The sequence below is a fragment of the Vanellus vanellus genome (assembly GCF_965231255.1).
Source record: "Vanellus vanellus genome assembly, chromosome: 19".
Lineage (NCBI taxonomy): Eukaryota > Metazoa > Chordata > Aves > Charadriiformes > Charadriidae > Vanellus > Vanellus vanellus.
Window position 1 is genome coordinate 3,802,274 of NC_138924.1, and position 27,495 is coordinate 3,829,768.

Consider the following 27,495-nt stretch of genomic DNA (forward strand, 5'->3'; position numbering starts at 1 on the left):
CGCAGAATGGGCCAAAGAAACCAGGCAATGCGTTAATGTTCACATATGAAGAACTACTTAAAAAAAAAATAAAAATTGGATGATACTGGAATTAAGACTGCATTCAGTAGTGGGAAACACTTGACCAAACAAGTATTAGCAGATGCAGAAAAGTATTTATAGGAACGAGATGAGCCGTTTTCCATCTCTGTACCTTTCTTACAACTCAGAGTTACTTTCCCCCATGCAGAGTGATGAAATTATTGCTTCCCCTGCCAGGAGGTTTGAGAGACCGGCTACGAGCACGCCTGGTGGCAGCAGCTGAAGGCCACCGCCTTCACAGAGCTAGCCCTGCTCTGACACTCCAAACTCAGGCCACCATTCTTGCAGGGCAGCCAGGACACACGCTGCTCCTGCAAGAGGCTCCAGAGCAGGAGTTGGATTCTGTGCTCAACCTGTGGTCAGAGCAGGTCTAGAGAGAGTGCACCGAGTAGCCAGAAGGCAAAACACTTCCCATCCTTTCATGCTATGGAAAGCTGCAACACCAGCAAGGTAAGAGCTTGTTTCCTCAATAAAAACACAGCTCTCCTTCTTTTAACTTCCCCTGCAGCGCGCATATACATCAAAGACACAGGGCAACAGCCTCATTAACAGTTAAGTCTAGTGGGAAACAGGGCAGCTGAGAAAAGTTGGGAGAAACCAGGCAAGCCAGCAGCAAGCTGATCTATTTACTTTGTCTTGCCACAAGGACTCCACATGACACCAATCACTACTCAAAGGGGAAGGACGCACATTTCACCATGTACTGGGCAGAGGGCAGCAGAAACCAGCCTGTGGGAAAGGGCAGGACCAGCTGGATGACCTGCAAGCACAGCACTCCCAAACCCTGCCCGGCAGCCTCAGCTATCTAACGGACCTTACACTGAAGCCACAGGACAAAGAACTTGGCTTCGCTTCCATAACTTCTACTTCCCTGTGTCCTGCACGTTCCAGCGCTTGTTTCAATCAGATTCCTCCCCTTTATCTTTTCCTCCTCCCCCCCCCAAATTTCTGTAAGAATGGGTCTGGTACAGCTTCCCCACAAAATTTAAGGAAGCAAGTTTCCAAATTAACACAATGTTTGAAAACTGAAGAGGGGAAGAACATGCTATAGCAGACTCAAATAAAGACCAATGTTAAATATTACTTAATGTTTTCTTTTATTTAAAAGATCATTCACAAAATACCATATCCATAAATTTATTTTGTTATGAAGCAGAATGTGTTAAGTGTTTGAAATTCTCTTTTCCTTTTTTTTTTTTTGTTTTGACATTTAAAAGTCAACTGTTTTGACTAGATGTGAGCTTTTATATGGGAATTCGTTCTTAAAAATCTTTTCCACATTGAAGATGTAAATAGGTCAATTATTGGTTTGGAATACAACCACACAAATGCATGTCTGTCTTAAATTAAGTATTAGTGTTAGACAAATGGTTCTTATCTCAGAAGCAGATTAAGTGACAGGCAGAAGGAAGGAAAGAGTAGTTCTGTAAATTGCTGGGACTCTGACATTACAAAGGTAACTTTAGGGAAGAAATTCACTACTAGCAGCAACGCTGCTGGTAGCAAAGGAGCTTCCAAACTCCTCTTGTGAGTACTCTGGTGTGCTGGCTGTTTTTTCTGGAAGCTGTCAGCACTATCATTAGGGGCCCAAGATTTGCTCATGCATTGGACGTACCCACACTTCAGTGTTATAGATCCAGGTTTTGTTTTTTAAACACTAATGACCTCTCTCCTCTTGCTCCAGCCTCCCCTCCCTTCTCCCACACAAGAACTGGCACGAAACATTTCAAGTGAAGAGAGATGCAGCAATTAGAGACGCTTTTTACCCAAACTTCTACATGAAGAGAATCTCTAGCAGAATGATTTCTAATCTGCTATTTTTCAAGGTATCCTGAAAGCAGAGGTCTTAAAACTGTACACCACTGGGCAAAGAAATACAGGGGATAATGGCAATTACATACTGCAATGGTGAAGTATACACTCCTTAAACAAAAATAAAAAAGTCAATTTTATTGGTAGAAACTTTAAAAATTTACCAAACATGTAAAACCCAAAAAAAAGTAAGCAGAAAGAGCCAGTGAGGAGTTGTGCTCAAACAGGCACATTTTTGCAGCACTAACCTTGAGCTCAGAGGTGTAGTATCACACCATTTTGACACCAACAGACAGCCCCCAGCAAGAGCCTGCTGGCAGATGCTGTATCCATACTGATTCCACCAGTTATTCACCAGGCTTCTTGTCAGCCAATTTCATTTGCATCTTAAACTGATACTTCCTGGTAACCTGTGTGAAAGGGCAGCTTTACCCCTTTAGTTTCATAAGGGGCTCTGCTGTATACAGTAACTGTCATCAATTGTCATAAATGGTATTTCACTACTCTGTTAGAACTGTAAATTTCTCTGTTCAACTCATCTGGACTCTCCAGTTTTCCTCTTCAGAGCCACAGCAATACAGAACAAGACATGCAGGTCAGAAGAGGAGCACTGAGGAAGTAAAAGGAAACGATACAGGGCAATAACTAAGTCTAACCTGTGCTTCTAAAAGTAAAACAAACCCAGAAAGGAAGAAGTTGAAGCAGCACCTTTGTCCAGAGACCTCCACACTCGTGGAAGCAGCTACACTGCCTTATCTACTGGCAACTGCGCTGCTTGGAAGGAAACAGAAGAAGGAAACTCAGCACAAAGCAGGCACTAGATACAGCAAAGCCAAGAACGTACTAAAAACCACTTGTTAACAGCTGACATGCATTCACAAGCTCTGTGTTTTCGGTTTCAAAGAGGACAAATGCCAGATGGCAGGAATGGTAAACTGCAGGGTTGACATTCCAGCAGAGCTAGTCACTCTGTACTGTCTTGCTTTTTCTCCCGCCTCCCCATTCCCTCTCAACCCCAAACTCAGTCGTGCTCTTTTACTACTTCCTCCCGGGGCTTGGCTCCACCGAAGATAGCAGAGTTTGGGTTGGCTACTTGATTGAGTGGAGTAGCAACTGTTCGAGGTTTGAGCTGAAGTCGGGGCCGCTGTGCTCTTTCCTCTGAAAGAAAAAACATTAAGGTTTTAAGATCCGTCTGTCAAGGGTAGTAGCTTTAACCTGACAAAGAAAGCAAGAGTCTCCTTCATGAAGGAAGACTGAATTTCAGAAGATATAAAGATTTTACCTTCTGTTGGCTCTCTGAAGTCCATGGAAGATCCACGAAGGGGAGGCCCATCTCTGAAGCGACCAGTGCCACCACTTCCCATTGAGGCACCTGGTGGTCGCCGGTCTCCAGGGCGGGTTCCTCTACCCCGGCCTCCCAAGAAGTCGTCATCTTTGAATCCTGAAGACGGAAGACAGTGAATTTAAGCAGCATATTTTGCGATGCTTTTAAACTAGATTTTTATGCGGGTGACTGGAAAACTTTGCAAGTCACTGCTGTCAATCCAAGATGATGCACTGAGAGGCTTTGTCTGTAGACAGAGTGCTTCACGGATCTCTAACACGTTCTAGAAGAGTCATACAGATTCCATTTGATACCAAGTATACTATGCCAAGTTCAGAAACCGCTTTATCCACCTAGAGGCTTACTGGAGCATTGGAGAGTGGGTCATAAAGTGAGCTTAAAATAAGAGCTTCAGCTGCAACTTCAGACTGCTAACACCATTAGCTGAATTCAGAGACAACACTGGAAGTACCCAGAGTACTTTTGTAGCCAGAAGATCACACTGGCTACAGCCTTAGCGTGAAATCGGCAGGAGCAGAGCAAATGGGAAAATAGCTAGGGAGTAGTGACATATACAGTCCTTATAAAACAAAGCCTTTGAAAAACAGAGCAAAACACCAAGGCTTTTAGTTGTACTATAAATGGAGCAGGCATTTACTAGACTATTGAAAGAGCTGAGGGGGAAAAAAAGTAATTAGACTTTAAATATGAAACTGATTACATTTCTTCAGTTTATGATTGAACAAAAATAATTAAGAACTGTCACTGGCCAGAGTTTCATTCTGTACCAATGACTATCCTAGAATATCTCTCCAAGCCCTCATCATCTGCAGTCAATGGGAGGAAGATACTTCAGGCACACCTAAGGGGAATATACTCCGTTTTTCAGGAACTGCCTGGAAGAGAAAGTTGTTTTGCTCCCATCTGAGATTTTCCTTTCCACTTCAGTATTTGGCAGAGTTGCAGAACTGTCCCTTACTTCAGTGCCAAACAGCCATCTTTAAAGACTTGATCCGGAGCAAGGTTGTACAACCTGAGAAGAAAAGCTTCCGTAGCAACTAATACTTATGCTAAACTTCTGGCTCACAAATCACTCATCCAGCATCTAACAAGCTGAAACGCATCCACATTTGAAGAAGCTGCCAAAAAAAGTATAAAGCTATGACACCAGAGTGCTCAGCTACGAAGGCAGGTTAAGCACAGCACTGCAGCAAGCTTTCTCTCTCCCGCACCATGCTTCAGTTTCATGCCAGTGGCAAGGGCACACTTTGTTACGGCTCCTTCTACTTTGTCCATTCCACTCACGCAGAGACCAGACATGGCAAAGTTGCACTTGCCAGCATCTCCCCATCAGAAAATGGACCAAACCCACAATTTCAGAGGACAAAAGCAATTCTGTTAATGTCACCCTGGAGTCTAATAGCTAGAAACTGACTAGAAGTGAAGAGCAAAGCCAGTGGCTCCATGGCAAGCTCAGTCATTTTGCTGCAACTTGCATTACTCTAACAGGTCTAAAAGTTTAGGAACATTATGCATTTAAAAGTGCTTTGGAAAGCTAACACATCTTTGGAGAAGTCAGTTGCTTCAGCGATACACATGTAATGATGTCACATCTCCTTAAGAAAGTGAAAGCCTCTGCTCTGAAAGAATACAATACCAGCTTTTTCACAGGATCTGTCTGTTTCTGCTACTATTCAAGAAAGGTACTTGGCCTCATGTTTGAGAAATGCTTAAAACCTAGACACCATAGGCTACATTTGAACAAGTATTTTGTTATTTAGGATTGTTTCATAAAATTTAGAATCAGGACTCCTCCCTCTGTTATATGGCAATGGAAGATTGCCACAAAGAATCCCACTGCAGCTGTAGGTTGTCCAAAGTTGGCATACAGTAGATTCAATCAAAACAGCAATGGGGACAAATGTAGCCGACATGAAAAAAGGCACAGAAATGTTCTTATTAGGCTGCCTATCTGTATAAGTGTTAATACTGATACCAGAATTGAAGTCATCTCTGGAATCCCATCCACCTCCTCTGGATTCTCGGGAACCTCCTCCCATTCCTAGGAAAAAAGCCACAATTGTGTTCAGGTCTGAAGCTGTGGGCAAAACTGATCAAGGGGATACCAACCCAAAGTTTCAGTCCTTCAATATCACAAGTCATGCTGCTGGAAAATCCTTTCATTTCGGTACTACCAAGTTCCATTTCACAGGAATAAAAGGTTAGCTTAAGTTAACCAAGAATAAGCCGTCAGAAAAGTTTCTCTAATACACATTCAATGGAAACCTTCAGTGAGTCTAGTTCAATTACGCTTCAACAACAGCAAAGCCTGTTTTTACACTGGAACAGGAGATCCATAGCCCAAAATAAGTATTTGTCAACTTGTGATTACTTAGCTTAGTCGCTTTTCTTACATCATAATAAAATAGTAGCAGATCAGACTGTTGAGCTTACAATTGTCCTCTGCAAAACACTGTACATTACTAGGGGTATTGGTCTCACTTCCTGGGCTAGGAGTGACAACACGTTCAGCTTTTGGACACAAAGCGCATCTATTCCAGACATTTCAGGAGCAGCAGCGGCTAGGTTAGAAATGTATATATACATATAAGATTTCTTCTTCCTACATAAAGAAAGGTGTCTACTTGCATGCCGTGTCTTAGCATTAGTTAGCACCAGAAGTCATAACTACAACCATCATATTTAAGAACCTAGTCAGAAAAATGCAGGTCACCTCTGTCATCAGGCCCGCCACCTTTTCTGAAGCCAAAGCCACCTTTATCCTGTTTTCTGCCTTCTGCTATGTCCACTCGGAGTGATCGATCACCCAAAAGCTGTTAAAGAAAGGGGAGAATCTCTTCAGAATGTACCATATGGGCTGCCAAGGAGTTTGAGACTTGTGCTTATCTTTTTATTTCACAAATTAATTGCAAGTATACTTACTGCACCATCATACGTAAGAGCTTCCTTGAGTGACTCCACCTCATCGAACTCTACGTAACAAAATCCTGCAAGAAGAACCTCACAAGTTAATACCAGCACTTTAAAAGGCCTTTGTAAGAAGCTATGCTTCCTGCATATCTGCTAATAGCCTCTCTTCTCTTTCAAACATCAGCTACAATACAGTAACTGCAAGACGTATGCAACTCAGACACCAAACATTATCAACAATGAATGCGTTACCTATGCCTATTAATGATGGGGATAAATCCTGAAACAGAACTCTGCAAGGGCACTAAGCAAAACACCAAGAGCCTGATTAATTCCCCTTACCATAGGGTTCTTATGACAGTGTAGATTTGATCTATGCCTTTAGACAGTTATTTAGATGAATATTGACATTTGGTTATTAGTATTTTTAAATAAGAACCTGAAGTACCCACTCGGCCTGATTTTGTGTCATCGCATCATTTAGTGAATTTATTCCACTTCTAAGACCCTCTGTTAACAGAGCCAAGTCTTTCTCCCCACTAAAAGTTATAAATATACTCTTTCCACTGGCCAATTCCAATGGAAATTGGATTTGCATCCTCTAAAATAATTGTCTGAATGGCTCATCTACTTGCTTTTCCTCCCTGTCTACTTAAAAAAAAAAAAAAAGACAGAGCCGAAGCAATGGGACTCTTCTGAACTAAAGAAAGATCGTGTAAGTACTCAACACTGAAGGTCATGGATCTTAAGTGGGTCAGACACTTCAGTTTTGTACTAATTCATACAAGAGAAACAAGGTTTGAGAAAGTGCCATTATGGCAGGGCAAATATTGACTCTTGTCACTCAGGTTAGTCTATCTTAAGATGATGGAAGTAACAGTGAATCTCATTCAAATTAATGTTTATTTTTGAGTGAATGAGAAACCTGCATAAGTCAACATAAAAAAAAAAAAACCAAAAACAAACACAGACCAAGAAAGTAACCACACTTTATAAAGTAGAGACTGAAATTCCCCATTAGAAGTACCTTATTTTTTCCTACCGGTTAACCATGTACAACCAGAACAACTCTGAACACTCACCTTTAAATTTGTCTGTTTCCTTGTCTCTGACTAGTCGTACACTCCTTACACTGAGATCCTTGAAGATGGCATCTATGTCTCCTTGAACAGTGTTGAAAGGTAAATTTCCCACATATGCTGTGAAAGGGGGTTCTGTTGGCAGCTCTTTCTGTTTGCGGGAACCAAGGCCGCCACCACGAGACCTGTTGAAAAAAAAAGAAAAGCCCACTGTCTTTGGAACTTGGCTCCCGGCGCAGCCAGTGATACAATATATAGCACTGCTCAGGTGCTGTTTGACTTTTTGGAAGTGGATTTTTCCAGAACTTCGGTTAGTTTTTCTATCCTTTTGCCTGTATTTGCCACCTCCACTATCAGCCAACTCCTTTCTAGTATTACCTGGTGCAGTACTTCAGGAGGAAAAACAAATGAACAATATATTTAAATACATTACAGGTGAACTCAATAACAAAGTGATGAATGAACTTTCTCATCCCACAATCCATTAAGAAAAGCAACATAAGGTTCTCTCTACTGTCCCCTACTCAAAAACAGTACTTCTTAAGAAACACATCCTAGACCACATTTTAAGATGAATTTATAGCAGCAAAGAAATACTTGCATGGCACAGGCTTGTCAGCTTATCCTGAAATTAAGCTGGATCCAATGCTTTTAACTAAATAGTATATTATCAACATCCACTCCAGTCATCTAAATTATTGCAGCAGCATTTAGCTTAACAGAAACATCTTATCCTAACGCTGAAGTTATTGCCATAACTGTCAGATACCTGGACTGGAATACTTTGAATTGAACACATAATAAAAAGCTTGGTGTTCTAAGGCAGAGAAACCAATTCCAGTGCTATCTGGGTGTTTACTTCTTCCTTTGCCTCATGAATTACAGGCTGAGGTAACTCTCAGTCTCAGTTAAAGCTATAGGCATTGGTTGCTGAAAAACTAGACTGTACCACTTAAATTCTTTACTGTATTAATGTAACAAATCTGTGCATTACTTTCCTGTAGACCCTAATCTTCTAAAACTAACTTTGATCTCCTTTACAGAGAGCAAGATTTGTATTGTGGGTGCACAGCAACCTTAAGTTATAGCTCCTGGACTTCCAGACTACAGGATGCCACTGTCACTGGTTCTGACACCATTTGCCCCACCTAAGCAATCTTTGACTTTCACCCGAGATGCCTACTACTCTGCCCATGTTCTCTTCAACACCTTACTTTCACTGGCCTTTGTTTATGTCTGCTTCCTTTCCCAGAGGCTCACTGTGCATTTAAAAGCACAGCGGAACACAAACTGTACCAAACCAGGATTTGCTAGTGTGACATGGACTAATTAGATTTCTGCAGAGTCCCACCTAAATACAGAAGGTCAAATAATTTTATTATTTCCTTTTATTTTGGCTGGCTGCATGCAGCCAGAAAATCCATTGGGCTATCAATGTACTTGTCCACTTTTTTTTTTTCATTCCTGAATAAATATTTTATTACTAACAAATCAGATAATGCAGAAATCTTGAATAAGATTCCTTAACTCTTCCTAGGTAAGCCTGTCACTTGTGCCTTTTTATGGTAGCAGCTCTTGCAGGAGTCATTTGTCACCAACACTATCAGCAGGCTGCTAAACGTACTCGAATCACAACCTACATATCTTTAATTAGTGTCCATCCAGGTTCATATTTTAGCATTTTTGACAATATCCCTTTGTCTCATTAAGAAGGCAGAGTCAAAAACATACTGGAGAACTAAAGCTGCTCCAGTTGGGTGCTCTGTACGTACAGCAGAATTAGCTTTAGTCACAAGACTTAAGTTTTAAGAGGAACTCATGAAAGGCAAGTTGCCCATCTAAAAAATTCCATAACATGCAGTCCTACACCTTTGTCCTTAATTGTCACCTATGGCCTTACAAACAGCTATAAAAATCAAGTTTTTGGATGCAAATTAAATTAAATTACAGGATTTTAGTGTTCTATAGGAACATCAAAATTGCTTCAGCTGAGTTTAAAAGGAGCATTCCCTCCTTCTACACATTCTCACACAGTTTCTTGGACTGCCAGTCATCTGGTTCAATAAGCTGAGTCACCTAAAATCTTGCCCTAAAGTTGAATTCTCAGCCAATCTAGATCAACAAGGTGATCTGGACAGCTGCAAAGAGCACTCATGACAACACAGAAAGAAGAATGAAAGCAAGGGCTTGAACTACAGCTTTCAACAGCAACCTCTGCTCAGATCTATTTGAGCTGCTTCTGAAACCACACCCTCAAGTTAGCAATCCCCAAAAGAATTTTTGGGCTACAGACAATCCTTGTTTCTACCATAGCATACCACAACTTCACAGGGTGCATGTGTGGAAATCCATGCCCTATTGTGCAATCCCTACTGATATAAAGTCAGAAAATGAAATATTCTTTTTGAACTTGATTCGTTAGGGCCTCAGTTATCAAAGATATCAAATATCAACCATATATTTGTTATTTTAATCTCCATTTGAAGAATAGGAATGGTCAATAACTAGGTTCCAAACTAAGTTTTCTACAGAATCCAGGTATAGTAACAAAAAAAGAAACTGTTTCTACACTTCCCTACAGTCTTTCAATGCTGAAAGGCCAGGGCCGGGGGGGGAAGGCCAACTTCAGTAACCAAACAATGAGATTGAAAGAAGATGCTCTCATTTGTAACAAAACAGGACAAAAGTCAACTATAATTAAAAACATCTCTGAACTAAGTGAACTGGGTCACACCAACCAAAGTGTTAAATGAATATCTGTATTTCCCACTTAGTGGAACTTTTGCTCAGACACAATTAGGTAATAATTATGTCATCTTAACGTGGGAATCTGAAACACAACTATTTGATTTCTTTTTCAGGAAACCAAAGCAGAAAGCTAAAGAGAAAGCTTGCTTCTAGCAAATGCAGATGCAAACATCCCTATAATTAGACTCACTTTTTGCTGGACTGAGTTAAATGACATCATAAGGCCATATTGGGGTGAAAGAACAACAAACCATCATTTTGAAGACATTCTTTTAGAAAGTTTAGTTATTCTCTCCAGAACACAAGATCTGTCAAAAGTCCAAAACAAAGAATATTCTGAAAGCTAGTTTTTAATTTTAATAGCTTTTCACTAAGGATCAAAACAACAGCTCAGTATTTGTCTTTTTGCACAGCAGAGAACAGCCTAGCTGGATTCCAACATTAGTGCTTTACCAGAGGCAGCCTAAGGCTCAGCAGGACGCAAGTTTTGTCCAGACTCTCCAAGACCACAACTCTAAATAAATACCCAATTTATCCAAGCAATCCAGTACATCTCTACAGTGAGCATTAAATGTCTAACAAAAACCTTACCCAAGCATAAAAATTAGGAGACATTTATTAACACTAAATTGGTTAAGACAAGATCCAAAATGCCAGAAGGATAAAGACTAGCTCTCTATTTTCACTTATTAAAGAGCACTTCAGCAGATGAATCTTAACTTTTGAGTAAGGTGCCCAGAACTAAGCCCAGTGCTTAAAGCCACACCAAAATAAACACCCTACCAGCAAGTCAGGAGTGATAAATACTCAGTTTCTTTCAACTTTGAGAAGCTCTACAGATGTTTGGGGAGTTTCAGCTAGACCTCAGTATGCTCACGTACAGATTTTTTTTTTTTTGGTCAAATTTTGGGCTCCAAAACACTTATCAAAAAGCTTTTATAGTAAGCCTTTTGTTACTAAAGTCAGCAGCATGTTCTGCATCTGGAATAACCTGACTTTTGGATACCATAGTATTATGCTTCAGCTTTTTATCAGTGCACTGGAAAAATCCCCTGTCTTGTCACACCAGTCATATTCTGTTGCTCTTCCACCATAATGCCAAAAAGTATGAGAAAGAGGCATGTATCTTATATAAGTTCAAGCTTATGGGGCACTACTATTTTCTACCTGTCACACTTAAATCCTATGTTCACTCTCTATACAGACCAAAGCTTATGCAAAATGCAACTTCCACAAAAAATAGAAGCACCTAAAAATGAGTAGGATTCACTTTAAGTTAACATGAGATTCTTTAATTAGAACCTTCAAGAACAGTCATGTTTTCATTACACTACAGATATTACAAGAATTCATACAAAGCAGAGACTTGTTAAGGTCTGAAATTGTGAATTACCCATTAGTAACTTACTAGTAATAGTGATGAATTAAATGCAAGTAGGAGTTGCACTCCACATTAATAATAGCATCTGAGGCTTAAAGCTACAGCTAATTCAGAATAAGTACATTTTATCATCTGCAAAGGCATCTACTAAACAGCAGGACACCTTTAACTCACCAAACCAAGTATCCACATCTTGCCTGAGAGGAAGTTTAAGTACTCTATTAAAGAAATCTGAATATGAAAGTAACATTTTAACTTTAAGTTTGTTACTTCATAGAATGTGCCTGCATTGACTAGGGCAGACTGAATAGTAACAAGTGAATTTATTACGTGTGTCAAGTGCCACTTTACACTGCTGTGAAGGTTATTTGTTAAAGAAGTTAAAAAACAATATAACTGTAAGTTATCATTACACTCGTTAAGATCTGTTCACAAAGACAGTTTATTTCACAGGTTTATGTCTACTTTTTTATTTTAGTGCGCACAGAAACTTATATGGCACCAACCTTCAAAAGAGTAAATTGCTAATTGTATCTTTCTAACCTGATTTAAGACAAACTTCGTAATTGCTGGTTATTGCTTTTGGAGCTCCTCCCCCATAGGTACTCTCCAGCAAAGAAACTGAGATGAGACAAGCCTTATTCCGAAGGATCAGGGATTTGGAGTCAGCACCCGGAGCCGCGGATAAGGCAGGACAGCGGCTCACAGCCCTCCCGGGCCGGAGGCACCACAAAGCCCTCCCGCTCCCTCCCCGCCGCGGGCATCGCAACGCTGCCCGCTCTCAGGGGCACCTCGCCGTGCCGAGCTCGTCCCGCCACAACAGGGGCTTCTCGCTCCCCTACAGTCTTTAACGGGAAGCTCCCTCCTCCCATCTCCCGGTCCGTCCCTCCAGAAGCTCCTCACGGCCTACCTTGGCTCTGGCCCAGCATCTCCCCAAATCCCCCACCTCCCACCCCCCCTCGCCTCCGGGCCGGCGGGAACACAGCGACACCCTCCTCCTCCCGCCCCTTCCCGACGCTCCCAAACCTCCAGGCCCTAAACCTTGCGGCACTCGCCCCGCGCAGCGAGGGGACGCCTGCTACCCCCTCCCGGGGCACCGCAGCCTCCTCGCCTCACAAAGCGTGCCCGCCAATGCCGGAGGGAAACGCGCCCCGCCGGCCTCACCCCCATCCCCCGGAGAACGGAAGACGGCGGAGCAAGACGGGCCCGAAAGGTTCATAGGGGCACCGTCCCCGCGTCCCTTTCTCCACCCGCCCCCCCGCCGTGCCCGCCCGCCATCTCCACAGGGAAAGGGGCAGGCTAGGCCCTGCCCGGCCGCGCCCCCTCCTCGCCCGGCCGGGGGGGCGCGGAGCGCCACTCCCTTCTTCCCTCCCTGCTCCGGGGGGAGCCCCTCGGCGCTCCCCAGCGGCCCAGGCCCCAGCACCGCCCGCAGCGCCGCGCTCACCCCCGGCCGCCGCCGAAGCTGCTGTAGGCCCGATCGTCGTAAGGATCAAAATCCGCCATCGCCACCTCAGCCTCCTCCCCGTGCGAGCGTGACAGGACCGCGCCCGCAGGACCCCGCGCCGCTTATATACGGCGGGGCCCGGGCCAGGGCTGCCCCTAGCGGTGCCTGTCTCCAGCTCCCCGCCCCGCCGGGGCTGTCCGCGCTACTGCCTGTCACGAAAGTCCCGGCGCTCGGGCGCTCCCCCGCCGCCGCCGCAGGCTCTCGCTTGCCCGGCCGCGGCTCTGGCTGTGCCGCCTTCCCGGGATCGCCTGCGGTACGGGTTGGGAAGGTCGGGGCTGGGCGGTTATCGGGGGCGCAAGCCTAGGCTTCTGGCCCTGAAGCGTGCGTTGGCCGCCCCGGTGTGTTCGTCGCTGTCCCTAAATCGTCTCGGGGTCGCTGCGGAAGAGATCAAAGGCGGAGGTGGCTCGTGCTCCGGGCGGTGCGGTTGTTCCTCGCACCCCTGCGTCTGGCAGGAGTGCAGAGCCGGGGAGGCAGGCAGCAAACGGGCACGATTTTTGTGGCGAATAGTGCTGCGGTTTATTGTAAATAAAGATAATGGGCTGATTTGTTGGAACGGATACGTTTCCTTTCCCTAGGCTGTTACTTCACGCTTTGTAATAAAACCACAAGGCAGATTCTCATACCACGACCGATTGTGCCAATACGCCTTAATGTCCCTCTGACCCACCCCCGGCTGGAGCACCGGACACGGGGACGTGGGGGGGAATATGGCGCCGAGGGGAACGCGGGGCTGAGGAGAAGCCGCGGCCCTGAGGGAGCGCGAAGCTGCTGAGGGGAGCGCGGGGCTGAGGAGAAGCCGCGGCCCTGAGGGTACGGTGGAGGCCGCGGCCGCGGGGTGTGACAGGCCCGTCCCCGCGGCCCTGAGGGAGCGCGGGGCTGAGGAGGAGCCGCGGCCCTGAGGGTACGGTGGAGGCCGCGGGGGGGTGACGAGCCCGTCCCCGCCCGGGCCCCGCTGCCCCGGAAGAGGCGGGACGGACGGCGGCGGCCCCACGTGCGGCGGCATGGCGGAGCGGGAGGGCCAGGGCGGCGGCGTGGTGGCCGACCCCCGCGGGGTGCTGCGGCAGGGCCGCGTCTTCCTCGACTTCTTCTGGGACATCGCCAAGCCGGAGCAGGAGGTGCGGCTGGCGGCCACCGAGAACCTCCTGCGGCACCTGCAGGAGGGCAAGAAGGTGAGGCGGGGGCCGGGGCCGGCGGAGGGGCTGTGGGTTCGGGCAGCGGCACGGCGGGGAGCCGGCCGGGCCTGCGGCGGGGCGGGGAGGGGAGGGGGGTCCGGGAGCCCCGCGGGGTTCGGAGGAGTGTGGGCACCGCCGGAGCTGAGGGTCTGTTTTTTCAGGACGATGAGCTGAAGTACACTCTCAAGCGTCTGGTGGAAGGACTGGGAGCCACCCGCAAGGCCGCCCGCCCTGGCTTCAGCCTGGCCCTGGCGCAGGTCAGTGTTTGGCAGAGCAGAGCAGAGCAGAGCGCTCTGCGGCCCCTCGCCAGCTCCAGTCAGTTCCTGGGGTCCCCCTTTGCTGCTTGTGAGGAGGCTGGAGGGGCTCCCATCTTGGCAGCTTCTGCGTGCAGAGATGGCAGAGAAGGCTCTTTCGGCGAGCATAGGAAAACTGTGCCGTTTTAAATGGTGCTAGTCTCTTTTAGAAGCACTTATAAAGATATGAGCTATACCGATATCACACTCATGCCACAGAATTTTGCCCTGCCTCAAGAACCATCACTAATTTGTAAACTCTGATGAGTTTTTCAAATATGCTGCATTTAGAACTGTTGTGAATTCTTAAAATTGATGTGCTCCTGGTGTTGGGTTGTTTATGTGGGAGATTGGAAAGGGCAACCCTTTAACATACACTTCAATGATTTTTTTTTTTCCTCCCTGCTATTTGAGTCTGTAACATAGCAAAGAGTCCCACCAATGGGATCACCATTGGGATCTGACCTCATCTCACTGAAGAAATTGATAGTGCAGAGGAGCCTGTGTTCTTCCCAGTTAGATCAGGCTTTGCATGTGATGAAAAGCCTTGTTGCTTCTGTTACAGGGTCATGCAGTTGCAGCAAAATGTTCTCATTAGTAATCCTGCTAAGTTACGTATAGGGGAAAAAAAAGGAATACCAGCAGGTATATTTATGTCTACATATATTTATGTCCTATTCTGACACATTTTCTACTGATCTAGTTGTCTCTATTCTGGCCTAATAAAGTAGCACATCTGCTGCTATGCTGAACAACAGTTTGGCTCTGTTTTGGCTGAACTTGATAAAACTTCATAAAATGGAAGAACTGCAAACTGAACTATTCCATCCATCTCCTCAGGTTTTACAGGCTTTTGAGGAAATTCCAATGTGCAGTGTCCTGGAACAGATAAAAGAAAAACACAATCTGGAAAAAGGGAAAAAGGTGAGTCAGTTCATAGCAGTGTTGACCACAGCTAGTTTAAATTAACCATTCTCTATTCTTTGAAGGCTTGATGCCTGGATACCATAGTTTTGGGGTTCTTGCTAAGGCAAATGACCGTAATGAAACAATGGAAATATTTATAAAAACTGGAAGTTGATGACATTGTCATCTGGCCCTGTTTAGCTGACATTCGTGTGACAGAAAGGTAATCTAGGATAGTTCTTAAACATAGTGGAAGGGCTTGCTTTTCAGTGTGTTTTCTTCATAAGTCAGGGTGTTCAAGACTAGATCTTCCACGAGTCTTGTTCCACTGATCAGAGCTATAGCTGAATGTGAAATCTAATGGCTCGGTGAGGTGGATTTTTAACCCTCCCTTTTTTTTTTTTTTCCTATTCAGAAACTTGTGGAAAGTGCTGCTTTTGGAAACTTCTTTGGAGTTATGGCTCTGTTTCAATCTGGCCGGCTTGTTAAGGTAACGTTACCGTTGTTGTTTGTCAGTACTGGTTCTAGGGCTGTCTGAAGCAGAGAGAGGATCTGGAGGGAAAGGCTGGGTTGTTGGCTGGCAGACGAGATGGCACTTGAAGCATCACATTCAGTTAATTTCTTTTACATTGTCCATCAGCTTTTTGTGCCTTTTAAATGTCTGTTCCTTTCCTGACTAGAATGTAGGAACTGTGTTAGATAGTACAGAAGGTTTCTACCTCTCCTGGAAGGAAGGCATCTGTTTTCATACACAGCCAGAAACACCGCTCTGGGGAAAGCTGAGTGGCCTCTCAGGAAGAAATTGTGTAGATTTCTTATTACAAGTGGATTTAAGGGTCTCGAGAGTGGACTATTACCTGAGCCTTCAGCTTAATCTTTGATATATGTCATCTCGTTTTGGTTTATCTTTCCTTTCTAGGACCGGAAGGCTCTGCTGGAGAGCATCCAGCTTCTCCAGCAACTGGCACATCACCAAAAATACCTCAGAGATCTCCCTTGCAAAACTCTTATTGACATCATCTCTCAGGTATAGCCACAGCGTGTGGTGGGTGGGAGGAGGGAGGACTTTGCTTCAGGGACTGCTTTCTCCTTAGTTTATTCATAGTTAAAAGTTAAAAGGGGGTGTGTGTGGAAGAGTGAACTTGAACTGTGGGAGCTGTTTTCTATATTGTCTGTGGGCAGATGCTTTTATTCTGGGAAGAATGCTCTGGTTTAGCTTAGTCTGATTTCATCATGGACAAACCCATAGTCTGTTTTTTCCCAGTTGACTTGCTTGGGTGGTATATTAGACCCTCTGCTCTTTTGAAAAGAAGTATGCTGAAAACTCTGGACAGCAGACCTTTTTTATGCACCAAGCTGGGGCCTAAGGTTGAATTTTGGGCTGTTGGGAGTGAAAGGTTGTAGGGACATGGAGTAAAGGAACTCTTGAGTATGTAGTAAAAGAAGAGAGTTTGTTTATTTCCTTCTTTGTGGATATTGTTTGTAGATGTGAAGACTAACAGTGTTAAATCAAAATTAAATAATGTTTCATATGGAAGTGTTCTGGGTCATTTAGCCTTGATGTTAAATTTAAATGTATTTTGAATCCAATCTTTAAAAAATACAATTTAAAGCAGGTTTTGCGCATTTCTTATTTTATTGATGAAAACGTTGGATCTAGTTTTCTCCAAAGCCATTGAACAGTTATTTACCAGCAAATCCTATTGAAACAAATAATTTGTTTTTGGAAAGTATAATTAAAAGCTGGTACAAGAGTGTTTCCTCCTCCCTGGGCTGAATAGCTGTACAGTCAGGAGCAGTCAGACAGCAAGAGAACAATTGCAGCTGGAGTCAGTTGACCAGAATTGCTATCTGATGACAACATATTGTCCTACTCCACATGGTTAAGCACCTGGGGACTTTATGTCAGTACTGGACACATCCATTATTTATTTTTGATTGTGTCACCATAGAGACTATTTCCAAAGTTTCCAGAACACTGCAAGCTTTTAGTAAAATGCCCTACAATGTGGATATTTTAATATACTACACAGCAAGTTAGTAAAATGCCCTCAGATGTTTCTCATGTGCTCTCACCTTCATTCTTGTCTAGGTTCCTGAAACTGTGTTTGAGGAGGTCCTGTTTGGCATCTTGCAAAATGACCTCGCTTCAGCCTTCACGTCTCCAGATAACCTGCACCTTCTGCTTGTGGGCATGCAGAAATTCCCCAGTGTTCTGAAACCTCGAAATCTGAAGAAGCTGTTTGGCTCACCTACTGTTGTAAATGAGGAAAATATTCCCAGGTAGGTTCTTAAGTAAAGAGCATTAAACGCAACATTCTCGGTCTCTTGGCTAGCAGTGAGAGAAATGTGGCTTTCATTCTGATGCCTGCCTGTATTTGCCACTGCAGGTGCTGTTAAGGGTTAGGCACCAGCTGTTATGCAGGTTCCTAAATTACAGCGCTCTCATTTCTCCCAAGAGGCACAGCCTCAAGTGCTTAGGAAATGTTCTGTGTCCTTCAGCAGGATGACTTTGGCCTTCAGCAGTCCCCTTCCAGGCCATGTCTCGCTCATTATTTTCTTTCTTCTAGACTTATAGGACTTCTGCAAAGTGTTGCCAAGTCTGAAAAGAAGGACAAGAAATTGCCCAATGTAGCGTTTGATTTGTTACAAGTTTCACTGAAGGAAGGTGCCTTTGAACTGTTCTGGAAAGAAGGTGTAGAGGATGGGCTACTGAAGGAGAAATCGGGACCTGTGAGGTTTGTTTTAACATATGTTGTTGTTTTCCATATTATCCTTCTATTTCTTGCCCCAGTCTTTCTGCTGCTGCTTGGTGGTGGGATGGAGCATGTGGTTTCTCAAGAACAATGTGAGAACACTTGCTTTTGGTTATTTAGGTATTCATGAGAAACTATAGGGAGCCTAAATCTAGGAGTTAGTAAGATTTCTCATAGAATTGTGATGTTTAAAAGATTTGGGGTTAAATTTTAACTTGGACATAAAAGTGATGCACCTCATTGGGCATAGAGGTGTCTTAGATAGCTTGCTCCTACAAGATTTGTTAGAGGAACTGTACTGTCCCTTTCTTTCTAAGTGGTTGAGAGGGAGAGTCATTTGGCTTTGTGTGGTTTAAGGACAGCTCCTGTGTAGACAAACCCTAGTTAGGAAATTTGTGGACTTGTGCTTTGTGGGATGGACTGAATTAAAATGCCTGGATGTGTTTGGATTCTGACATAGTCTCTGTTTTTAAGTAGGATATGGCTGTGGCTGACATAACAGTAGCTATTTCAGCTCCTTTTTCAAGTCTAATACTAGGTCTTAGAGGGATTAAGTGGTCTGTTGAGACTCATGCTGTATAAAAATGATGCAATGGAGTACAAATCTGCGAGCATTTTGGGGGAACATAATTTAATTTGGAGCATAGCAAGGCAGTCTGTGGCCAGGTTTAAATCTTTCTTAGATCAAGAGTTTAAAAGTTGTAGAGGTGCACTGACAAAAAATTTTCTTAACATATTCCATGAGTATCACAGTGAAAGGAAACCATTTTCCAAGCCTGAGCAGTTGAGCTCTTGTTTTTCGTGGCTTGGGTAAATCTGAAAATACCCTTTGTTTGCTCAAGTGTTGCTTTTTTTAGCCGGATTTCCTGCAGAAATCAGGCTAGTGCTGTCCATCTAATAACTCCTGGGCCTGTTGACCAATTCTGAACAAATTTGACAGCAAGTTGCTGTCAAAACTAAGTATATTTGTGTAGTCAAAAACTAAGTTTTTATTAGGCCTGTGGAAATAAATATCTGGGGAGAAGAGATCCAGAAAGTGGATCAAGGAAGGAACTGCTGGTGAAGGCTCATCTTCAACAGCAGAAGACCTGCTATAGGGAGAGTTCTTAGCAGCTATACTAGTCAGAAGGAGAGCTTTGTGCAGTAGGATTTTTGAACCCAGGATCCATGAATTTTTGACTTCTGCCTTCCTGCATGCTCCATGTAGCCTGCCCCACCACTTCTCTGTCTCACCCTTGTGTGTGGCTTTACTGCTGTGCCTCTACCTGAGGGAATCTTCTTTGTTTCCACTCAGTTACATGTGCTACCGGTTGCTGGGCAGTGCTCTCCCCTTGTTGTCTCTGGATCAGCTACAGATGGTTCTCAAAGGGAAGGTGATGCAGCACTATGGAGAACACGTGGTAACGACTCAGGTAGGTCTTCTGAAAGTACTCATGCTCAGGGGTAAAGACCCTGTCCTAAACAGAAGTCCTCTCTACCCCCCTTTCTAGTTTCACATTGTCTTGTATAAAAAAAGTTTATGTAATTTTAGACCTTGGACTCTTACTAAAAGTGAGGTTACTATACGACCACTGTTTGCAATGGGCTGAGTATGGACTGTGTTTAATTATCATTGCCTATTTGTGTATTTTCATCCCAACTTATTTTAAGGGTTTTGAAATGGTTCAGCACTGATCCACCTGCTTTCATTGATGTTGCTGAGAAAGTTCTAATGATGGGGGAAGCAGAGGAAGGGCAGCCCTCAGCACATTGACAATGTCATATGTCATCCTTTAACAGTCCTTTTGATTTTGCGTGTCCAGAAACTCTTTTTTTGTCTGTCATTGTGCTGGGTGTTGCATGAACATTTGAAGGCAAAGACAAAAAGGGACAACTCATGCTTTTCTTTATGTTAGTGGCTTGTTTCAATAAGCACATCTGAGGTTTAAGTACAGATTTTATTTGGGAATTGGATTTTGGAACTCCTCTTTCTCCTCCTCTCCTGGGAAGCTGGCAAACAACACAGCCTTGCAATAAAGGGAGGAAGAATAAAAGGGGAATACTGATAAAAACAGGTTTTGGCTTGGCTTTTTGTGGTAACATAGGTCCAACTCCTCACGTGGGTCCAAAAATCATTGCCTTCTCTTGGGAGGAACAGGACTTTGCAGTCTTTCTCTTCTGGTATCAAAGCAGCAATAGATGTGCCTGTTTGCTCTGAAAATAATGCTTACCATGGGGCCGCCCTGTATGAACCAACTCTCTCCAGGCTTTATCCACCGACTTAGTTGTTTTCCTGTTTCTTGCTTTTTATGCATGTTGGCACAGTGAATTAGGCCATGTTCTTTCATGTCCATCAAAAAATTTGTTAATTTAATTCCTGTCTGAAACATGCAAATCCACTGAAGACAATGATTGTCTAAATGGAAAGAGAAACCCCTAATATTGTTGATGATGAGGAAGTAGAGAAGATCTTAGTTTGAATTTGTTGTTGTTGTGGGTTTGTTTCGTTCCTTGACACCGGTTGTTTATTTTGGAGAGCAAATACTGTTGTTTTGTACTTTCTTAGGGGATTCTAGTTGTTGGAGATGGAACTAGACAAAGCTCGAGTCTGATATTTACTGACAGTTATCTTCCTGAATCCACTTTTTTTCAATGGGGGAGCCAATGTACTTGATTTGCTTTTGTTGAGAGATGATTGATGATGCCCCTGTTGTGAGTTATTAGCCTAATTACAGCAATCTCTCCTGGAGTTTTTATCCCAGTTTTCATATTGATGCACAAGTATTGAGCTCTCCAACAGTGGAAGCAGGAGCTTGCTTACTTGTGTTTTGTGTGAGATTTCTTGCAGGGGTATTTATATCATAATTGGATGGATTTGCAGTTAATTAGGAATTTATAGCCCCTTTATTTAACAGAACAGTGTTCCCTAGACTTTCATTACTGTTCCTGCTCCTGCCAGGTCACTGTATTCATTGTGACACTATAGCAAACAAGTTGTTTTATTAATTCATGAAAGTTGCATTACGTTTTTGGAACGAAGCCACAGTTTGCCCTCTTTGAGGTTTCTACAGTTATGGTGTTTGTTTTTTTCCCAGAACAAATGAGTAGGATTGAACACTGGGGGCCATGAAAGAACATAAGAAAATGGGATGTGTGGTGAGATGGGACATGTCCTGGTGGTTTGCCTGCTGCTGGACAGCCTTCCAAGGCCAGCAGCCTGCCAGCTGTATGCCTTGCAGATCAGTGGCGGGGCTGAGGATAGAACAAACTGACAACACCTCAGGATATGTTTTTTAGGTTAAACATGTCAACTCCCCCTCCTTTCAGAATGCTTCAACGCTTCTGAGACACCAGGGAGAGGAGGTGGGATTTGTTCTACCCACTGTAGGTCAGCAGGCTCTGGGGCTCCTAGATGAGACCAGAATTGATGTGGGGGAGTTTACAAATTGAGGGAAAGTCTAAGGCAGATGATGTGAGAAGCATCCTGCGCTTTCACCCAGATAAACAGCTCATCAGCCTAGGAGCTTAGCCGCACTGGCCAGCGTGTGCTCCAGCCCACTGAAGCTTGACTGTTTGGGAAAGCCCATATTAAAGGGCTGAAGTTGGTACGTGATAGGTTTCTGTGGTTCCTTACAGTGGTTGCTCCTATATGAGGAATACCGTAAGGTAAAATTGATGACCTGCTGTATGCCTTATGACAAATGTTCAGGCACGTGACTTTAATTTACTTACTGCAATCAAATCTGTAAAGTGATTTGTACTCATAAAGACACTGAGATTCAGTGTGAGGTTCCTAACCTGCTTGTTTGACCATGTTTTTCAGCTTCCAGACCGATTTAAGTTTGCTCCAGAGATGGAAGCATATATAGATGAATTTCTGAACAGCTGTGATGACCTGGAGAGGCAGCTGGCAGTGATGATCGGCTTCTCTACGCTCACCAATCACGGCAATCCAGTGTTTTCCAGCTCCTCCAGGGTAGTCAGACACCTGCAGCCAGTGGCATTGCAAAGATACATTGACTGGCTCAAAGATATGTTCCTCAGGCCAGACTTGGACTGTTGTTTAGACTTCTCAAGTAACCGGCAAAAACAGAATCAGGAAAATGTAAACATGTGAGTGTATAGATGATGCACCTTCCTCTTTTCTTTCTGTTTTGTGATTAAAGTAGCTGCCTGGGTGAAGTCTGGTTTGGGCAGCTGCCGTCGGCTGGTTGTTTTGCTATGAATTGACAATTGTCACCTGTTCTGTTTCCTCTGTCCCAGAAGGTTTAGCCCCAGCATCTGACTCTTGCTGGGACAAAATTCAATTCTGCAAATAGGAGCAAACATGGTGAGAACCAGCCTGCCTGACCAAAGCAGACTGGATGACCAAAGAAGCCTTTTTTCTTGTTTTTCTAGCCCTGACAAGCCCTTTGGCAAAAATCTCCAGTGGCTTCCATTTTCACTACAGACTCTCAGGTCTTTGTAGGAATTGTGCATCTCTTTTATCTGATTATTAAACTGGCTTGAGTGCTCTCGTCTCCTTAGCCCACAGCAGAGCACCCACTTCCATGTCTTAAGAGTAGCCTGTAAATACTATATCCTTGATTAACATTTGTAGCAATTTCTAGATAGAGAAACTTCCCAAGAGAAGGTTCTGTCCTTTGTGGTGCTGCTGCTTGCTGAATACCCACAACTTGGTGCTGTGGTTATTGGGTTACTTGAGAGGGCCTTTTCCAAGGAAGATGTAAGCTGTTAAAACAGTATGTCTGTGTGTTACTTGTGCACCTGTAACCCCTCTCTACTGACTACTGCAATTCTTGAATTGCTTTTTGCTAAACTGCAGTACCTGGGTAAATAGACTGTCTTTGGCATAGTAAAAGGCAAACTTGGGAAGATTATATCTTTTCTTATGTACCTATTGCTTTCTTAGTACATAACTTTGCCATCATTAGTGTAAGCCTCTAAGTGTCTGAAAGTCACTTCTCACTGTAGTGGATTGTGTGGTTTGCGTTTATTTTGGGATAGTGTTCAAACTACTGATTGTGTCCACTTCCTTATTGAAAGAGCACACCATAAGATGGCTCGGTTAAGAAAATGGGTCATGCACCGACTTTCTACCATCATTGAAAGTCCAGTGAAAAAAGAAGAATGCCTTGTGATGGACATTTCCAGGTAAGAATGATTTAAAGACTTAATACCACATGGGCTTGGAATAGTTCTGTTTAGCTCCATAGCAGTATTCGAAGTAAGCTGTCCCCATGACACTAGGCAAATTCCGTAATGGAAATATTCCATAACATAAATTGTTTAAGAGACTACGTTCTGTTTTCAAAATACTGTCTGCAAACTTGAGCAAACTCTTGTCCTAAGTAGTTCAGTCACTTAAAATCACCTTAGTCACATCTGTTTTCAGTCAATTTTAGGTTCCTGTTATCTAGACTGCTTGAGGATATTCATTGTAATCTTTGCATCAGATCTTAATAAGTATTTATCTGTTGGTTTAAAAGTCGTGGAGAATAAGACCCGAATCTGACAGTCTGAGTATTGTATTGTGTGGTGTCAAGTGTTGGCACTTCACTTTTGTGAAGTCCTGAGCATCATTCTGTCTTCTTTACCCTGTGTGTCTTGAGGAAAGGGTATTATTAAAAATAGTGACTTTTTTTTTCAGTGCATCATCATCCTTGAATAAAAACGTGGTGAATATCTGATGCTATTTGGTTTGCACATGTGGGCTGGTTTTGCTTTGTTAGGACCAAGCTGGCTCTTAATTTTGTCCTTGTTTCTGTCTGTTCTAGGTTTTGCTTCTTCCATGCTTTCTTTGAAGCTAAGAAAAAGACTTCCCAAATACCTGAGGCGAATGTCCTTCCATCAGACCCCCTAGATGAACAGTTTCATTCAGTGGCAGAAAACTACTTCTTTGGGTAAGGATTTTGCATGCTTTAAGCTTGGAAATTTCTCTTTTTCCTGAGGATAAGACCAGCCTACAAATGGCAGGGCAAGAGGTTTGGGATTGTGAACTGCTATTGGAGCATTTGTTTGACTCCAGGACTGGGGAATGGTGTTTTTTAAGGAAATCCTAGATGAATTTCCCAAAGATCCTTAAGTTTTGTCCAATAAAAACATAATTTTGCATGGCAAACCTGCTGAGTATGTTTGTGATGATCAGGTAGGTGTAGAGTTGAGCTCGGACTGCTTTTTCTCATAAGGTTTCCATTGCCTCTGTTGCAAGCTGGAAGTGGAAGGACACAAGAGAGAGGTGTTGAGGTTGTGCGGGTTGCTGTTGGCTTTCTGTCCGCTCTGCATGCGAGCTGCTGATGGCTCTGCAGTCTTCCCTGTACTAAGGGAAATGGAGTTGGTAATAATAGATGCTTTTAGGTGATCGCCAGAGCTGGTGCTCCAGCCTCAGTAGAGAGAAAGCAGAGGACATGGTGGGGCACAGAATAGGAAATAACTGTCAGTGTCCTTGGGGGCACCAGCTGTGCTTGGAGACACCAAGACAATGAGCTGTACATTACTGTGCTTGAATACATGCATGGGTTGAAACTTAGGCCCTGTGAATCTGGGTTGCAATGAGTGACCAGAGCTCTGGGATGAGAGTACCGTACTGGTGGGCGTTATTTTGGAAAGTGTGAGAAGGTCATTTGGTTCCTCTGACAGTAACATGCTGGCTGTTTTTCTTTGCAGGTTGCTTCAGACTTTAAACACCTTGGCTGTATTGGGGGATACAGCAAAGGCTGCAGCCTTGAGGGAGAAGCATATCCATGGTGTGACTGCAGACGGGAAACTGTGGATCTTTCTCCTTGTTGAGTATGCCAACAAGCTGCTCTCTAGTGAGCATGTCAAAGTTGTGAAGCCTTTTACCAAGGGACAGAGGGATGCCTGGGAGAGGTGAGATTTGACCAACACAAGAGAAATTTTATTCTCTCGTCCTGCTGTTGTTCTGGCAACTGTAGTAGAGCTATTTCACAGCAGTGGCAGTTCTGTTTCTTCCCTTTGAGTATCCTGCACCTGTGACTAGGTTTCAGAATGCCTCTGTCTTTCTCATCACCCCGTTCCTTTATTCCTCTTCCTTCTGTTTGTGAAGTATGTGTAGGTGGCCGTGTCCTTTTCTATTTTTGCTCATAATCCCTGTCCCAAACATGATTGTAACTCTGCTAATCTTTTCCCCTAATAATGCCTGTACTAATTTCTCAGTGACACTTTTCTGGTGCTCTTTTCTGAGCTTGATTTCCCATAAAGGTCTATGCCTTGGCTGTAGTATTAGGCATCTAGCCTGTGCCCAAGTGCTGAGGTTTTTATAAGCTACACAAGGTGAGATGCTCTTGTTGGGTTATGATTGTATACCGTATGTATGTTCAAATTCAATAAATTAAATGTTAAGTACAGAAAATGGAACTATAGATTTGGTCATGGTTTTTGTCTGATCATAAGAGATGATTTGCTGTTGTGAAAGACTCAAAAGGGTTTATTTCTTCAGAACACTTCAGTCTGTGAAGAATCTGCAGAAGAAGGAAAATAAATCAGACAGTGCCAAAGTCGTTGCTTTCCAGCAACTTCTGCTTTTAATGGCCATTCATCTTTTCAAGGTAAGACCTCTGAAACATATCTGAGTGGTGTAAAATGATAGCTGGACTTTCTGAGCACTGAGCTGAAGAGTTTCTTTGCGTTCAGAGATCCAACCTTTCACAGCCTCTGGCTGCTAGAAATGAACAATTGGCAGCTAATAAACTGATTTGTACACTGACTGTAGACAACTTAAAAAGGGCAAAGCTTGGCCTGAACATTGGTTTTGCCCTTGATTCGCTGTTGAGTGGAGCAGTTTTAATTAGACTCATATTTTCTTCTGCAAAGGGGTTGTAGTAGCTCATTTTAATAACTGTACCTATTTCGAGAGGTGCTTAGATTTGGGATGTATTCTTTCTGTTGCTCTTGGTAGTGGGGAATTCGGAGAGGGTGTTTACTGTCTGCTTGTGATCAAACAGAATCCATCTGAAACAATGGATGTTCTGAGTGACCTTCTGAACTGCACAGAGAGGGCATTCAGCAAAGAACCTAAGACGAAAAAGGCTGGTGAGTCCTTCCTACAGAAAGAAATGAAGTGGATTTATTAACGGTCTGTCAGAAGACGGCAGTTCTGCATTAGTGAAGCACTCTGACTGCATCAGTTCTGGCTTGATGCACTTATCCCCAGGAGAATCTCCTCTCCTTCATTCTCTTTCTTTGTCTTTCTAAATCTCTAGTCTCTTGCTCCAGATGTCTATCCAAACCCTCAGTGAGTTGCGTTCCTGCATGCCTATTAAAGGATAGGTGGGCTTCAGAGCTGGCCATTGTTCAGATGAGCAGTGTCCAAGGGAGTTTATTCTCTTTGAGTCCTTGTTCTGTGCTGGCCAAGAGCTTGGAGCGGTGGTATCTATCTGCCAAGGCAAAGCTGTGGGCTGTCATAATAGCTGGCAAGCCTGAAACTTAGGACTTTCAGAGCTCAAATTCTGGGCAAACTAAATGTGTCCTGAGTGTAGATACAGCCTGTTTGATGATTTAGGCTAGTCTTCATTTAGGACCTGCGGAGCTAGGTTGTAATTCGACCAGGAAAGAACCTGGCTTCGTCTTCAGACTTCCTCTCTGTCTATGGTTTTGTTGTTCTCCTTAAATATGTGTGTAAATTTGAGGGTACTGTGAAAATAAAAGCTGTAATTCTATGGTGGCTTGGTTTTACGTAGATCAGGATTCCCAGACTTTTGGACTAATGGACCATTTTCAAATGTGAGCACTTCTCATGGGCTGCTGTGACTCCTGATTTCGTTGGAAACACTATAAAATGTGTATACTTTTGCTGACTAGCTGCTGATTGCTTTAATGTGGCTAAGTAGGTGTCGCGTGATTTGCAGAACCGCTAATCTAAGTAATGATTTAGCGAATAGTAGGTTTTGTTACCTGGTAAGGCTTTGGAGTGGCCTGAAGACAATTTCAAGCATGTTTCTCCCTATGGTTAGTAGCCTTCCAGTACAGCTACAGTCTTTAGCTTCACCCCTGATTTTTTTCTGGTCTGTACTTCTAATAGTCAGGTAGGAGGACTGTCATCTTTTCCTTGATGACGTTTTCTGCAGTCTGTTATTGATGTGCCAGCACAGTGTTTTTGCCTCTTCCTGTCATTGTTTGTTTGTTCCTGTGCAGACAATGCAGAGCCAGGATGGATTGAGGTGATGGTGGAAATCCTTCTGTCCCTCCTTGCCCAGCCCAGCCTACTCATACGTAGGATTTCCAGGAGCGTGTTTGTACGGATATGCCCTAATCTGACCAAGAGGGGCTTGCAGCTGATCCTGGATGTAAGTAACTAGTAGGGCATTGTGTTGTTCACCTGTCTTGTCTTTAACAGATATATAAGCATGTCTCTATTTTGGGATTAAATAAAAGCTTCCTAGATTTAGAAAATGTCTGATAATGTGTGCTACTGAATTTTAAATGTAGCTTACATGTAGCTTGCAGAGAGTTGTGTTTTTTTTTTTTGTTTGTTTGTTTGTTTTGTTTGTTTTTTTTATGGGAGCCTGAG

General features: G+C 43.7%; 2 protein-coding genes across 3 annotated transcripts in view; one reads left to right on the plus strand and one right to left on the minus strand.

Annotated features, from left to right (window-relative positions):
• Positions 1–1,217: 1,217 nt before the first annotated feature.
• EIF4H (eukaryotic translation initiation factor 4H) lies at positions 1,218–12,888 on the minus strand. 2 transcript variants are annotated; one of them, XM_082493317.1, is made up of 7 exons: positions 12,801–12,888; positions 7,231–7,412; positions 6,161–6,225; positions 5,952–6,051; positions 5,214–5,279; positions 3,176–3,334; positions 1,218–3,051 (listed from the first exon to the last, which is right to left on the minus strand). In XM_082493317.1, the coding sequence occupies exons 1-7, from the start codon at positions 12,857–12,859 to the stop codon at positions 2,915–2,917; spliced, it is 768 nt and encodes a 255-aa protein (XP_082349443.1). In that variant the 5' UTR covers positions 12,860–12,888; the 3' UTR covers positions 1,218–2,914. The 2 variants fall into 2 exon arrangements, with proteins under 2 accessions (XP_082349443.1, XP_082349444.1); XM_082493318.1 differs by lacking the exon at positions 5,214–5,279.
• A 973-nt stretch (positions 12,889–13,861) lies between these two features.
• MYBBP1A (MYB binding protein 1a) overlaps positions 13,862–27,495 on the plus strand; it is a gene marked incomplete at its 5' end in the record, with an annotated part of 62,062 nt that continues 48,428 nt past the window's right edge. The window contains 15 exons of the mRNA XM_082492865.1: positions 13,862–14,029; positions 14,194–14,289; positions 15,166–15,249; positions 15,647–15,721; positions 16,151–16,258; positions 17,324–17,514; positions 17,802–17,969; positions 19,282–19,399; positions 21,790–22,079; positions 23,013–23,120; positions 23,744–23,869; positions 24,633–24,836; positions 25,426–25,534; positions 25,931–26,018; positions 27,120–27,271. Coding sequence (XP_082348991.1) covers positions 13,862–14,029; positions 14,194–14,289; positions 15,166–15,249; positions 15,647–15,721; positions 16,151–16,258; positions 17,324–17,514; positions 17,802–17,969; positions 19,282–19,399; positions 21,790–22,079; positions 23,013–23,120; positions 23,744–23,869; positions 24,633–24,836; positions 25,426–25,534; positions 25,931–26,018; positions 27,120–27,271 — 2,085 coding nt within the window. The remainder of the gene's footprint in view (positions 14,030–14,193; positions 14,290–15,165; positions 15,250–15,646; positions 15,722–16,150; positions 16,259–17,323; positions 17,515–17,801; positions 17,970–19,281; positions 19,400–21,789; positions 22,080–23,012; positions 23,121–23,743; positions 23,870–24,632; positions 24,837–25,425; positions 25,535–25,930; positions 26,019–27,119; positions 27,272–27,495) is intronic.